General features: G+C 47.1%; 1 protein-coding gene across 1 annotated transcript; it reads right to left on the bottom strand.

Moving 5' to 3' along the window:
- Nucleotides 1-684: 684 nt before the first annotated feature.
- Nucleotides 685-13,526, bottom strand: ORMDL3 (ORMDL sphingolipid biosynthesis regulator 3). Its single transcript, XM_067312040.1, has 4 exons — nucleotides 13,472-13,526; nucleotides 8,173-8,379; nucleotides 6,424-6,575; nucleotides 685-5,451 (listed from the first exon to the last, which is right to left on the bottom strand). Exons 2-4 carry the CDS (start codon nucleotides 8,344-8,346, stop codon nucleotides 5,316-5,318), a joined length of 462 nt encoding a protein of 153 aa, XP_067168141.1. The 5' UTR covers nucleotides 8,347-8,379; nucleotides 13,472-13,526; the 3' UTR covers nucleotides 685-5,315.
- Nucleotides 13,527-15,239: the final 1,713 nt, after the last annotated feature.

A 15,239-nucleotide genomic window follows, 5' to 3' on the forward strand; every position in this document is an offset into this window, starting at 1 on the left:
TAACCTTAAGTTGTTCCACAGATTAATTCTTCTTATATCGTAAGATTAGTTTCATTTCTAGTCTAGTTTTAATTTTCGCTTGTATTACACTTTTTATCTATTAGGATGAGGAATAATGCATTATGGTTTTGGAGCATTTCACTAAACCTGTCAGAGGGAAATAACTAGGTGTGTCGTAGACAAGAGGGCAATGATATTATTTTACTGGGAGCACTTTTATTAACTATCTGCCTTATGTTGTTAATCATTGAATTTAAATCTCTGGACAGTGTATGTGTGTTACAGGTATGAATGCTGTCATAAACCACTTCTTGGGATTTTCTGTAAGATTTTATATAATTTCTACAGTTTGCTTTTAAAAGTCTGAACACCAGGTATGCAAGGAGAAGGGCACTGAGGACAAAGCACTCTGCGTGTCTGTCTTTTATACTTGTCTGTGTTTCCAGGTGAACAGTGATGCACATACATTTCCATGCGTCGTGCTCCATTGTTACTAGGCAGAAGGCTCGTGCAATTCACTGGTGTAGTACTCTGTCAAGGGATTCGTGCAGGAGGCTGCAAGCTTTCTGCTTTACTGCAGTCTAGGATTTGGTGGGCTTGCAGTTGCCATGCAATGTTATTTATTTGCCACTCTTGTTTAACAGCAGAACCTGTCCATATAAAATTCAGGGAACCAAATACAAGTTTTTACATGAATACTTACTTTATTAGTTTCTCTTAGAATACTGTACAAAGGAGTAATAAAAATATTCACACTTTATTTTAGAAAGTTCTCTAGATGAGACTTTTGTATACACAGCAAAAAGAAGGGCTACTGGAAAAAAACCCTAAAACTATGTACAATGTGAGAATGTTCCATAAAAAACTAATTTAGCTTGCTTAAATTGATCCAGGGAGGATACATATACACACACTCGCATGCTTAAAATATATATTATGGGCAATGATAAAGCAATGTAAGTCACAACAGGAAATATTAATGTGTTAACAATGGTAACCCAGCTGCTGTCCCTTTTTCAAGGGCCAGTACCATGCCTTTATTTAAAAAACAAAACAAAACAAAAAAAAACCCTCTGAAATTAAGTAGCCCTGGATCTCAGGGTATTCTTTTTTAAAGGCTTTCTCCTGTAAAGGGTTGGGTTCCATGACATCCTGTTAGCTATATTAAATGAATTGCAAGACAGGATCCCTAATTTGGAAACATCAAGCTGGTAGTACTTGATTGTTTTGTGACTTTTGCTGGTGCAGTGATTTCTGTACTGTGTGAATAAGTACATGGTCTTAACGATGGCTTAGAGCAGTTTTTGCCTGCAACAAGATCAGGCAAAGGGATGGCTTTTGCCAGTGCCTGTGAACTCATCTAGTGGTGCTTTTCAAAACCTTTTTCCCTTCTCCATCCACAGCAAAACACAAATGAAAAGCATTTTAGGTACATACTTGTCCATTCTTTGTTTCTCAGTCACACAATGGAGTCTACCTTTAATTCTCCAGCTGAAGTTTACCCTAGTCGCTCTGCAGGGAGCCAGTACAAGGCTTAGAGGAAAATGTCACGTGTGTTGTGATCAAAATCCCATTTAAAACCAGTAACAATCAACTCTCTCCTTCATGCAGGTTCTTGGAGAAAATCCTGTGGTCTAAAAGAACTAACGGACAGTCCTCTCGCTCCTGTTCCGGTTCCCTCTGCAAAAGGTAGGCTTCACCCTTGTATCACTGCTATGCTAGCTGCAAATACATTACTGTCTGAAAATCCCTCATCCTGTCTCTGTTATCCTGATGTCCCTTTTCCCTGAAGTGACTTATCCCATAGGAGTTGTAGCGTTTTGATTATCTTCTTTAACTTTTTTGTGTCCAAGATTAGCCTTCTAGGACTAAACTCTCACTTCTATAAAACAAACAGAAATAAAACAGAAGTAGTTTTGGTGCAGAGTTCCAGGAGACCCCAAACTCTATCTGTTATTTTCACACTGTTGCAGTGGAGATGGTTAACAAGAAATTAGGTCAGGTACAACTTGCTCCCTTGATACACTGACAGGAAGGAGCCAGCCACAAAACTTGTGTATTAAGGTGGCTCAGCCAGCAGTACCAAAGCTCTTTAAGTGAAACCTAGCTTAGGCACACCTAACAAGTAGCAATTGCAACCGTGGCTTAATTAAAATTAATCTGTGGCTTGTTTTCTATTTTTTTATTAATTCTTATACTTATCTTGAAGATGGCATCTTAAGGAAGATACTATCAGGTCAATAACTGTTCAAGTAACTATTAATTTTATCTAGGTACTTAACATACTATATAATTAACATGAAATGTTTCTTCAGTTTTTACTCTCGTTTTTCCATATTTCTCCTGTTTTCATTTATATTTCACTTGATTGGATTAACTGTATGAGTCCAAGTTAACTTCCAGATATTCCATGGCAAAAATGCTGTACCTATGTTGTGAAGAATGCAACTTGCCATGTAACCCCCAATACATGTGTGTAATGGCTATTTTAATTCATTTCAGTGTGAACAAAGTAAATCAGAAAAGTTTGCTATAATAATTAAGGCTTTGTCTAACAAGAAATTTTAGGCTTTAAAAACTGCTCTTTTGAGAAGCTTGTAATTCCATTCTATTCTATATTGTTTTGCAGTTAATCTTAATTCAACAAAATGGAATCAAATGTCCATAGTGTCAGTTAAGAGTACAAATAATGTATGTTCAGATCCTCAGCTGCTGTAACAACAGGACTTTCAATGAAGCTACAGTGCTGTATTTTAACAAAAATCTGACCCCTAACTTCAGTTTATATTTCTGCTAAAATGTCAAAATTGTTCTGATTTTGTGTAATGTGCATGTACTTACAGAAATAGTCAATAAATATATCTATTGGAATAATGTTTTTAAGCAAAAGCATCCTTGGTAAATCAATTGTTTTTGTTGCAGATAAGTGGATGTTTTTCCCCCCTCACATTCTACCTAAATAACTAAATTGTGCTCTTTCTCTGGAGAAGATTTGCCGATAGCATGCACATTCCATGTGCTGTCAGACATTCAGATCTGTTAAGCACCGTACAGTCCACATCATGGATATTGACCTAGCCCTCCTGTTAAGAACAGGCTCTGCAAATGTGAGGGTAGCAGTCCTTCTGCAGGCATTCAAGACATTAAAATGACTAAGAAATCAACAGTATCAAAGATACTCAGCTGATTGAAAAACTAGCTCTAATTTGAAAACAATATTTTATTTCAAAAGTCATTGTCTAGTAGCTTAAAGAGTATATTAGCTTTAGGGTATGTAGTACCTTAACTAAAGCAGCAATCTCTATGTCATGGTGGTTAAAAGATTTAAAAAAAACAAAAACAAAAACAAAAGAAAAACAAACCAAATAAATTAGACGTCTGTCAAACTCCCTTGCTGGAGAATAGCACTCAAGTATCAAGCCAGACTCTCTTTTCTTTCTATCTTCTCAAGAGCTTCCTTTTCACTTAGAATATTTCCATTTCAAACATATTAGATAATGCTTCTCTAGGCGTTACAACAGCCCTCTGAGATACATTAAATGTTTTTTTCCCTTTCTCTGCAGCAGTCTGATAGTAAATCTGAGACAGAGAAGTAAAACAGCTTGCCCAAAATAATGCATGGAGTATTACTAGACCTTATATGCAAACTTGAAGTTCTTCTATCTCTGTCCTATGCTGAGACCATCAAACAGAAGTCGTCAATATCCACTCTATTGCCCACAGACCTCTAAGGCTATACTTGGCTAATGCAGGAACAAAAATACCATATTTAAAATGTTTATATTGTTGTCAAAAATGTGAGATAATATAAGCACTAAGACAACAAAAATACAGGCTTTCAGGGGAAGCATGAGGAAAAACATTTCAACCAGCACACAATCCAAAATAAAAACCTACTGCTCTGTGAACAGTAGAAAGACCTCTCAACCAGGAGATATAAACCTGCAAACCTATTTTATTTAGGTGGATAATTTTATGGGGAAAAATCTCAATACTGTTTCTATACTAAATCATCAGTTATCTTCAGTGACCCATTACATCCTTCTGTTGGTCAGTGCAGTTAGCTGTCTGCTGCTGGTGCCACTTGTTAGTACAGCTGTCCTACAGCTCCCTTACCCTTTCCAATGGTCATTTGAGGGCCAGGGGATGCTGCTGCAGGACTTGGGCAAGACTGTGCATAGAGGTGAGGGACAGACTTCAGACTTCAGGTTAAGTCAGAAGTCAAACACTTTTCCTGGTGTGAAGTGAGACGCTGAGTTAAGTCCACAGCTAACTGGAGAACTAGCAGATGTCAGTAACGTGTACACAGATTTGGGAGACCAAGTTGCTGGCTGGAGGAGAAAAATTCCAGTCACAGCCATTAACTGCCTGTAGCAAGCAGCCATCTGTCTCATTTGGCCTATACCTGTCAGTCTTCAGTTTCTTGCATCCTCATATGATCTCCATGTACCAAGTAGCTCAGTGACACTTCTAGTCAGTCATTAAAATAACTTGCACCCTGCCCCTTAATCCAAATGCTCTACTGAGCACTGCCTGAGTGCTCAGTGTGTGCTTTAGAATGGGTTGTTTGGGGTGGGGAGCAAAGTTGCTCAGATTCTGGTATGAGCTGAAAATAACTAGCATGATTTAGGATCTGATTAGGACTTTTCCCCTGGACCACATGAATGGTACCATAGAAAACCGAAAGCTCTGTCAAATTGCAGGTCATTCCTTCCTGTATTCTTTTCAGTAAAAGAATTTCCTTTCTCAGTGGGATAAAGGATTTAAAAATAAAAATCTGTCATTCTCTTCTCCCCTACTCCCTGCCCAGATATGAAACCCATACCCTAAAACAATCAAGTATTGGGAAAGTCTGGCTGTATCCCTTTGAATTTTCCCACATATCACTTAAAGCACCTAGCTTCAGAAAGAGAAATATATTTTAAAGTGCATTTACCACAGCAATAGTACCAGCACTAGAAGCTTTTCCCCTCATCCCCATACTTTTCATTCAATGTCTGGGATAGATGAAAACCTCCCCAGAATTCATCCTCTTTGTACCTTGAAGTCTCAGTGTATCTGCATCTACTTAATGACACTGGAATAAAAGAAATCCAGCATCATGTATCCTGCTCCGCACTAAACTCTACTCTGGAGCTTGTTTAGATTTATTGGGCATGGAGGATCCAGCATGCGGTATACGTCTATTGGATACTGTATTTAAACAGCCGCCGTGAAACTATATCCCAGTGTGCATGAGGGTAAAGAAACAGGACTAAAGAGAAGGAATTTCACCCTCTCCCCTGCTCCTCTTCAATTCACTCCATCCAAGCAGTTCAGTACTTGTTGATCCCAAAGATCCGGACTCCATGAAACTGGGGCAGTTTGGGGATCAGGACACTCATAAGAGAGATGGTGTTGATTATGAAGTGTATCCGGTCATACTTTGTGTAAAAGCTGGTTAGAAAATACCTGGAAAGGAGGGGAACAAAAAGAGGGAGTTGAATTACAGCACCTACGGCTTCAGTCTTCCTCGTGGCTCCCAGAAGCACAAAGATACCTTCAAATAAATGATCGGTTATGGCTTCCCTCGCTCCTTTGATGAATCACCCTACAAAAACAGACCTCCTATATGGATGCAATAACTAGCTTAGGAACAGGGAAAGAAGACTCTGTATTTGACAAACAACAAACTTGGGGGCAGAAACAGTGCTCATTAATTTCTTTTCTCCCGTTTTCTCTCTCTTGAACATGGGAAGACTAGCCTCCAGCTGTCCATCCAGCCTCTTCAGTACCCTTCTTTAAAAACAGCCTGATACTCTTTCCTGTGCTTTTGAGCCAGAAAACCAGACAGTATCATGTAGAAACTAGGCAGGTCAAGATCACTTGTCATTGTAGTGATTGCATTTTTTCCCCTCAGGTTCTCCATTCTTTCATATACCTGTTTTCTTAAGCCTTTATCTGACCTCTTCTGGGACAAGACCTGTGTTTTTGTTCTGTTCAGCAGCTATTATCACAGGATCATAGTCCGCAACAGGCTCTTAAGTATTATCATAGTCTATAGAAACAAGGTCACTAATAGCCCAGCAATGTACAGGATACTGGACCTTAGAACAGCATAGGTCTATACTGATCTATCTAGAAGTGCCCTATGAGCATTAACTCAGGTTGCAGAGGACCCCAAAGCAAGCTGGAGACTGTTCTCCAAAACATTTAGCCTGAGAGTGGCCAAGAAGACTACTGGTGTAAGCACATTATACTGTAGCCTACTGCTAAATACATCTGTTAGTCTATTGCTTTAAAAGCAGAACTCGGGAAGGAAGCGGAAGAGACTTGATTTTCTTTTGAGGGCGGTAGAGTGTTTTGTTTTCCCAGGACAGCATATTCAACAGCAGCATTGATTAGCACAGGCATGTGAGACAGCCTGTGCCCTGAAGTACTCACAGTACAATGGGCATGATGGTCAGGAACTTGCGCGACGCTGTGAACTGCACGCCGTAGTCCATCTGCTCCCAGTGCGTGAGCAGCCGAGCCTTCCCTTGATCTGGAGTCTCAAAAGGCGTTCCTTTCACGGTATGTAGGAAGATGTACATACTCTGTAGCAAATACAAACGCAGCCTGAAGCGCGCACGGCGTGCGGTGTGTCCCTCAGCACACCACCAGAGAGAGTTCAACTTCAGCAACAACAGTACAGTTGTGAAAAAGGGGTCAGACTGGCAACTTGCACCAGCGTGCTGTTCCGCTAGAGGGACACATCACCATCCCTGGAAAGTGTCCTTACGCCGACAGCAGCTAATGAAGCTGCAAGGGCTAAGGAGGAAGACTGCTGGCTGGGGCTAGCTCAGACTGAGCTGTTAGCACTGGAGGCCTCTCAGTCAGCTCCTGGGCATAAACAAGGAAGATGGTGGGATCAGGATATTAGCACAGGCTCGTTGTACCATGCAACAGCAATGCTAAATGCTTTTAAGAAGGGTCTGTTCCTACTCTAATTACAAGTTAACTTCTTGAAGTGGAACATGAGTTACAGATAAGCAGCAAATGGCTGGCTAAGTTAGGCTTGTCTTTTAAATGTAGTTATTGCTGGCCTTTTAAACTCCTTCCTGGTCCCAGGATGGGCACAAGATGGGCGGCAGGGGAGAGAAGGGGAAGGGAGGAGAAGGGGATCTGGATGAAAAGCAGGCAGTATTTGTGCTGAACTCAGCCCCCAGCAGCTCCAGCTGGTTTTTTTTCTTCTTTTTTTTTTTTTTGGCTAGAAACATAGATAACATAAGCATGAGAGTCCCCAGTAAGAGGGGCATTTCTGACTCCTGAATAATCTCAGCCAGAGATGCTATTTAGAGTAAAGGATACAAAATCGATTGCTGCATCTCTGTGAAGTAATTTGGCTCTCTTGCCAGAGGGAGAGTTGCTGCTTAGAGGTCTGCTCTCAGCTCTAGGACACAAGCATGCTAAGACTTGCACAAGGGGTGGCAGAGGCATAGAAGTGAGCCATTAAACAGATCATGGTTTTCCTCTGCTTGCTAGGAAAGGTTTTACTGAGTGGCTGCAGCTTTTCCAGGACACAGCAGAGGACGTCACTGTATAAACAGAGCAGGTTCTGGCATCACAGATGGCCTTGGTACACTGTTCTCCTGGCTGCAGCATGCACATCTGTTGGGGTCTGCTGTGCATACCTGTACACATCTAGCATGACACAGATGAATGTTCATTTAGGTACCTGATCCTTAGAAGAAGTGAATCTGTTCCTGAACTCATCTTTCACTTTAAGCTGAACAAATTGGTTTGTTTTTCAATCTTGTTTTTTACTCTAATGAGGCCAGTTCAGTCTTATTGTATCAACCAAAGTGAAAGCTGTTATGCTAGCTTCTGTGGCCTGTAAAATCTATTCCTCTGTTCAGGTGGACACAGCAAAGGGACCTACCCTGCAGGCAAATCAGTTCTGTGTCCCCTCTGAGCAACCTCACCAGACGTTTGGTGTCTCATCGGCACCTGGGCTGATTTAAATATATGAGCTAGAGGCAAAGGTGCAGTCTGAGGGGTGGAGGTTGAGTAAGTCACTCCACATCTTTGGAAATGCAGGAAAAGGAATTGTTTTAACAGGCATCTTACTAGACCTCTCACAAGAACAGCTGGTGCTGGGAGACCCACCTCTGCACGCCCCAGGAAATCAAGCCAACCGTGCTGTTCCCTTACCATGTTGTGAATGATGTTAGTAAGAGTCCAAACCACAGGAACGCTGAAGAAGGGGATACTCAGGAGTACGACGTGCAGCAGGCCAATTCCGAGGACGTAGGACAACCAGATGCCCCGGCTGTTCATGACACGGGTGTTGGGGTTCACCTCGCTGTGCGCTGTTCCCACATTCATGTTGGCTTTTATTTTAATCAGGCACCCCTGAAACTAAACCAGAGCCAGGTTAGTACTCAGATTTTGGTAATCCTCTATCTACGTTACTCAGCTAAGAGCAGTGGAGCTCTCTGTTGCTGTTAAGCAAACCTGAGTTCTGTTGCAGTTGCTATAAAAATCACAAGTCAGTTCGCTTCTCTGCAACTCATTATTTCCATTTGTAGAGCTGACATTTCTGAGGGGAAGCTAAATCCGGGAACAGCTGAGATTTGGGAATAATGTGTGGGAAGCCTGTCTGTGACAGGAGCTACTTGTGATCTGCTGAAATGTCTTCTTGGAACCAGGATGTCAAGGTTCAATTCCACGACTGCCTGAGAAGACTCAGACAAATACTTGAAGCACTTTCAAAGTCATCGTGACAGTGTTAATCATGGAAGCACTTACACATGAAGCTACTTATATGTTTATGGGTTCAGCATACCTTAAACTCAGAAATAAAGCACCAGTCTTTGCAAAATAAAGGCACAACAGCTATATAATGACAGATCTCTCAATTGCTTCCACTGATTTATTAGGATTCTGCATAGCTCTAGGGGCTTGCTGGTCTTGTCATCTAGCTTACGTGCTTTGCCTTCCAATTTAAGACTTAAGAAAAGAGTAACAAAAAGTCCTGCATTGGGAAGGAGAGAGATTCTTCTTTAGCAACAGAAAATAAGTTGGAGATAACAAGGAAGACTGTATTGGGAGTATATTTCAATAGCAAGAGCTGCAAAGGAGACAGCTCTTGTCCTACCCGTAAGGAACAGATGCCATCTAGGAGAAAGGCACAGAGACGTTTTTCCAAACAATCTCAGGAAGAAGAGGAAGCAAGACAGCATTACCCTTTCAGATAGCAAACGGATAGCAACACCAGTCTTTGGAATGGTGCCCTGGGACTATGGACAATGCAGATATCAGAAAGGATTTTTATATTGCTGCCTTGATAACTAGCAGTAGCAGGTATCAGTCACATTTTAGCACTACCGGAAAGACAAGGTATCTGGCTTAGCAGTTTTCAGGGATTACAAGAAATAGCACAATGGGGAAATAACTGTAAAGTAGAATACTTTTACACTGAGATGAGGGAAAGCCTTACATAAAATCATCTTTGTCCATGTCCCAAGGAAGAGCAGCGCCATTAGATAATACACTGTTTTCCTTGTTGTACAGAGGACCAGCAAGGCAAGGGCTTTTCCCCCCCGATGTCTAGCCTTGTGTTTTTGCTGCTTTGGTTCCCACAGCTGGAAGACTGAGTGGCTGTTCTCTCTAGCTCTCACAGTCTTTGGTCTCTGGAGGCGAGTCCCAGCCAGATCTAACATTATGCTCTGTATGTCACTGCCAGCTGTTCTGAGTTTCCTTATAGAGTGCTGGGTCTGGCTTGTTTCAGAAGCTGGCGCTCTCTTTCCTGTCCCTGCCCAGGGCTAGTACACAAAGCAGACACTTGATTCTGCAGCTCCTGGTATGCACAGTGTAACTCTCAAGCCTCTCTCAGCTGCCCGTGCGGCTCCTCCGCAGTGGTGCAGGCAGCTGTGGTGAGGTAGGGCTGCTAGGTGAGCAGAACAGATGCTCACCCACCTCTGCTACTCGGGCATCAGGTAGTTTATATCTGGAGAAGGCTTTTGTTTCACTACCCACACACAGGCTGCAGGTCTGCAGATTGCTTGGCTTCTTTTCACTTGTCTCCTGGGTCAAAGGATATCAACTGCTGGCGATTGCAGACAAAGATTGAAGCTTGGTCTGAAAGCTGGACTTGGAGCCAGAGAGTTCGTCACTCCGATCCTAGCTGAGAAACTAAACCCCATCTCTAATCTGGTGCAATTCCTAAAGGTTTTCAAAAGAAAATCTAGGGGTTGCAGTGAAGCATAACATGAGTGAAAAATGTCATGTTGTTGCAAAAAAAGGCAAACACCAGTGTGGAACGTATAAACAGGAGTACTGTTTGCCAGACATGAAATAATTCTCCTAGATATTGTTAACGCCTCAGCTAGAATACAATCCAGTTCTAGGAGCAGCTGGAGAGAGTCCAGGGGAGAGCAATGTGAATGAACAGAGGTGTAGGAAAAACATGACCTGCAAGGACAGATTGAAGGAAATGGGTTTGTTTAGTCTAGAGAACACTCAAGAGAGATGTGATGAATAGTTTTCAAATCCTTAAAAGATAGCTGCAAAGAGAAGGGGATAAATTGTTGTAGTGGAGTTAACTGCACAATGGAGATTCAGAGCAGCCTTATAAAGCAGAAAGACGGTGTGACGTTGGGATGGACTGCCCATGGAAAGTGATCAGTCTCCCTCATTGGACGTTTTAAAATCAAGTTTCATAAACAATGCAAAAAATTACTGAAATTTCTCCTTGGAATTGGAGGTTGACTGGGTCATCTCTCAAGGGCCCTTCTGGCTCCCCTTCTTTTTTCGAAATCATGCTGTTATCCAAAGACTGCTGAAGGTAACAAACCTGATGCTTAGAGGTGCAACATGGATGTTTAGTAATAAAGTGGAATTTCCATTTGAGGACAATCACTAGTCTAATTTTCAAAAAATGATGAGGAGATTCTACTTGGTCCTGTCTACAAACTAGGGTAATTGCAAGTCTGAAGCTTGGTGACAAAGAAGAAGAATGGCCAAACTTAGAAGTGTAGTTGAAGCAATTCCCCTCCCCATGCCTCAGTTTCCTTGCTTACACAAATGAGGATTAGACAGATGAAACTAGTACATTTAGTACAAGATGTTAATTTGTTCTTGCAAGAGAGCTTTGGGGGATGTCAAGCATTAGGTCATATGATTAGGATAAATTTGCATGCTTCTCTAATTCTGTCCTCCCCCACCTTAAAAATATTTCATCTGTGAATCTTCTCTATTTCTAGATTGATATTTGCAGCCCTTGCACAAGCTCGTTGCTTGCACACTTTAGATTGCACATAGAGCTTTGCACATTATTGCAAAAGCCTAGCTGAGAGAGACTGCGCTCTTAAAGCCCAGGTCCCTACCCCCATCTCGGACCTCACGGTATTTGCTTTCTAATTTTACACTGGGGATTTGTTCACCTGCAGGAAAAACAAGGCAAAACACAAAAGCAGGAGGAACTCCAACTCCGCCCCTAGAGCAGATGGCTGCTAAGCTGTGCTTTCCCAGTTGTGCAGCAGTTTTTCAGGACAGAAAAGCTTTAATGTTTCATCAGACAGTGTGAAGGTCAGGACTGCGCTGACGTTGGATAGTGTCCATCCAAGGAGGGGAAAAGCCATAACTGTGGTCAGATACAAACAGCACGTTGCCGTGGGGGAGCTGAACCCTTCCTGTCTGCCCAGTCCTTTGCATACTCAGTCTACTGACTTCCCTTGCGTTCTTGGTCCCAGGCTCCCCACAGCTTTTGGGGAAGAGGAAGGCTCTTGGCCTGGGGTTCAGAGCAAGCACTGGCAGGGCTGTCAGTTCAGCACCTTATGTGACAGCACCTCCCCACTTCTGAGAAAAGGAGAAACAAAACAGCACCAGGAGTTTACTGCTTGCTTTGTCACCGATCAGCTGCTGGCGAACCCGCAACCTCTGGCAAAAATTATGCTACTAACACCCCAAGGTAGAGCTCCTTCCCCACCTTTTCTTGCTCCCAGAGGTGCACAGCCACCGTCTGTTCCTGTCCCCTTGCAGTTCAGCTGACCCGCGACCCAGTAAGTGCCCGCCAGTGTCATCACCCTCCCCTCGGTCATACCCCGCTGGGCACCTCGGGAGGGCAACTCACCGCGGGGCGCCCGGAGCCCGTGCAGCTGGCCGCTTCCCTTTGCAGGCAGCCTCCTAGCTCCTCTGCCGCTCGCCCGACTGAGATATGCTTGCGCAGGAACTTTCACTACAGATGCAACTAGTGCAATAGGTGCTTATCTTGGTTGATCTTTCTAATGTTCCCAGAATGCAAGTGATTATGAGCCGACTGAGCAGCTGAGGAGCTGAGATCGCTATCTCGGGCAGCAATGGCAATTGCCCTTTCCCAAGTAAATAAATATTTTAAACCCTTCTTTGCAAGACAGCATCAGTGTTTGAACCAGAGTCTCAAGTACACCAAAGATTTTAGTGAACATTGCTGTATTTAAAGGGAGCTGATGGGTGAAGGAACTGACTGACATATTAGACTAATGCAGCATTCCTTTGTATCCTAATCCCGCTTGGAATCACTGGCAGAATTTAGCAAGTCTGAGCCCCCAAAGCTGCCAGTTCCCTCCGCACAAAGCCAGGACGGCTTGCAGCGGCAATATGAGAGCCTGCAGCATGGAAATGAGGCAGGGCTCCAGAGCGGAGGTACAACTCTAGGGACCGGAGATGGAGATGAGGCCGCAATTAATGCAGCCAGCGGAAACGTGAGCAATCCCAGATGATAACGTTAGCAGCTGGATCTCTGTTTCCCTCTCAACCTTTTCTGCTAAATTTAGAAGGAAAGTTTAGACGTGAAGGGAACTCTACAAGTTAGATTTTTCTAGGCTCCCATGGACGTAGGCTCAGGATCCTCTGTGTCCTGGACCCTGTATAACTAGAAACAAAGACCTGGCCCCTGCCCAAAAGAAGCACTGAGCAGCACAGAGCGACTGCGTGGAAGGACCTATGCCCCAAAGCCTTTCAGCGCTGCTTTGGAGGCAGGCAAAAGGGGAACGAGCGCACAAACAAGAAACGCCTGCACTGCTCCGGCCTGATGCCGTCCCCGCTCCGTGGGGCCTCCCCACGGCTGCGCAGGGATTTTTCCATGCCCCCAGCCCTCAAGCCCATCACCTTCTGCCAGGATCCCCGCAGCTTTTTTTTTTTTGGGGGGGGGGGGGAATAGGAACCCAGCAGGCTTCTCCCCGCCCTCTGCTTTCCTGCTGCCGGGGGTGTCTGCGCCGCGGCCGCGCTCCCGGGAGCCCGGAGCCCTCCCGTTGCGGGCCCGGGGGGGGGGGGGAGGGGGGGGGAGATCGGCTCGGCGCCACCTGCTCCCGCTCCGCCGAGCGCGGGGAGCCGGCGAGGCCCTGAAGCCGCCGGTGCCCCCGGCGAGCCGGCCCCGAGCGGACGGGGCGACGCGCCCCCCGCGGCCAGCGGAGGGAGGCCCGGTGCAGCCGGAGCGCCGCCGCCGGGCCCCGCTCCGGCCCGCACTCACCGCTGCAGCGCGCCGCCCGCCGCGGCTCGGCTCGGCTCGGCTCGGCTCGGCTCGGCTCGGCTCGGCTCGGCTCGGCTCGGCTCGGCTCGGAGCGGCGGGCCGGGGCTCTCCGGCGCGCACCCCGCCGCCCCGGCTGCGCTCCCGGCTGGCACCACGGCGCGGCTCGGCGCGGCCCGCCCCGCCGCCGCGGCACGCCGGGAGCTGTAGTCCCGAGCCCGGGGAAAGGCCCCCGCGGCGGCAGCCGGCACCGCGCTCGGGCACGGTGCTCCCCCCCCCCCCCAAATCACCCGCTGCGGTGGCCCCGGCTGGGATCGGGGCCCGTTGTACTGGGTGCTGCAGTCACCCAGTGGTGGGCGCCCTTCCAGGAGCAGGGGTTTGATTTGGGGTCTCCAAGGAAACCCTCCTAGGAGCAGGGGTTTGATTTGGGGTCTCCAAGGAAACCCTCCTAGGAGCAGGGGTTTGATCTTGGGGTCCCCAAGGAAACCCTCCTAGGAGCAGGAGGTCTTGGGGTCTTGAAGGGAAGTTTCTCTGTCCCTCCTCTGCGTGTTGTGGGCCGCTTGGCTGGTGGCTCCTCTGGCAGCAGCGTCCAATCTGGCCCCTCAGGGATCCGTGAGCCTGGGGGTGCTGTAGAGGAGCAGCCCCAGGGAAATGCTCTGGGAGGCAGTAACTACCCCACTCGCGGCTGGGTGCGCTGGGAGGCTCACATTCAGCGAGGCACTTGCACCCGCCTCCGGGAAGGTCGCTTCCCTCCCCTGCTGCCGCTGGAGCTCTTCCTTGTGGAAAGGCTTAGCCCCACAGCAGCACACGTGTGTAGGTAGGATGTGCAAGCAGGCAGTGCGCACCGCTGGGGCCAAGGTCAGGGGCTGGGAGCTCCGGATTCCTCCGCTTGGGTGTTGCGGGAGACCATCTGGCCCCGTCTTTGTTTGCACAATGATCAAAGCTAATAGCGCGGTGCTGTCCCGGCCCCTCGGTGTGCACAGCCATCTGTGCCGGGCTTTGTGTGCGCCGGCAGCGGCGAGCTCTTCCTCCGCGGAGCGGCAGAGGGTGCAGTGCCGTCGCTGAATGGCGAAGCGGCTTTGGGCTGGAAACCACCCGGCCAGGAGCTGCTCTGCTGCCGGCTCCCAAAACCGAGCCCTGGCACGGAGATGTCAGCCCTCTGCAGAGCCCAGGCTCCGCTGCCCCGTGGCCCCTCGTACTGCTCTCCTGAAGCGCCCTCTCCACGCACACACCGCCCATGCAGCTCCGCCAGCGTCGCTCGGAGCTCCCCTGGCTTTACAGGGCCGCTCACAGCCCTGACGGTTCCCTCCGAGGCCACTCTGCAAAGCCGCTCTGGCTTCGGGCCCGGGTGGGTTTCCAGTGCTGACCCCACGTGGTCCCTTTTGGATTCGGTGCCGCGGTGCTGGTTTGGCGCCAGCCGCAGACCCGGCTCCAGGCCTGAGCCGAACCCTCTCACTTTCGCCGGCAGGTGGTTGTGCGCCGGCTGGGCACGGCTGGGGCGCTGGGACCCTGCCGGCTGCCAGGGCTGGGGCTGCCTGCTTGTCACACGCTGGCGTGGTGCTGCTGGCAGGGCACCGGCGTTGCTTCCTGGAGCCAGAGATTTCCCCCTGGCAGCTGCTCGTGCGGGGCCTTGGCCGGGGCCAGGCACGGTGGGGCGGAGGCTGCGCAGGCGGGTTAAAGCACTGCCGGTCCGGCTGCCAGGCTGAGACCCTCCCACGGGGTGGGAGAGCCCAATCCCCCCCACCCTCTCCGGGGTGCCCTCGTGGGGACA

The sequence above is a fragment of the Apteryx mantelli genome, chromosome 28 (genome assembly GCF_036417845.1).
Source record: "Apteryx mantelli isolate bAptMan1 chromosome 28, bAptMan1.hap1, whole genome shotgun sequence".
NCBI lineage: Eukaryota > Metazoa > Chordata > Aves > Apterygiformes > Apterygidae > Apteryx > Apteryx mantelli.

What these genes read in the sequence shown, in the direction of transcription:
- ORMDL3 (XM_067312040.1), bottom strand. Translation starts at nt 8,346, where the DNA reads ATGAATGTGGGAACAGCGCACAGCGAGGTGAACCCCAACACCCGTGTC. An exon ending in CTAACATCATTCACAACATG is followed by an intron (nt 6,576 to 8,172) that starts GTAAGGGAACAG and finishes TATTTGCTACAG; the next exon opens with AGTATGTACATCTTCCTACA. An exon ending in ACCATCATGCCCATTGTACT is followed by an intron (nt 5,452 to 6,423) that starts GTGAGTACTTCA and finishes CCTCCTTTCCAG; the next exon opens with GTATTTTCTAACCAGCTTTT.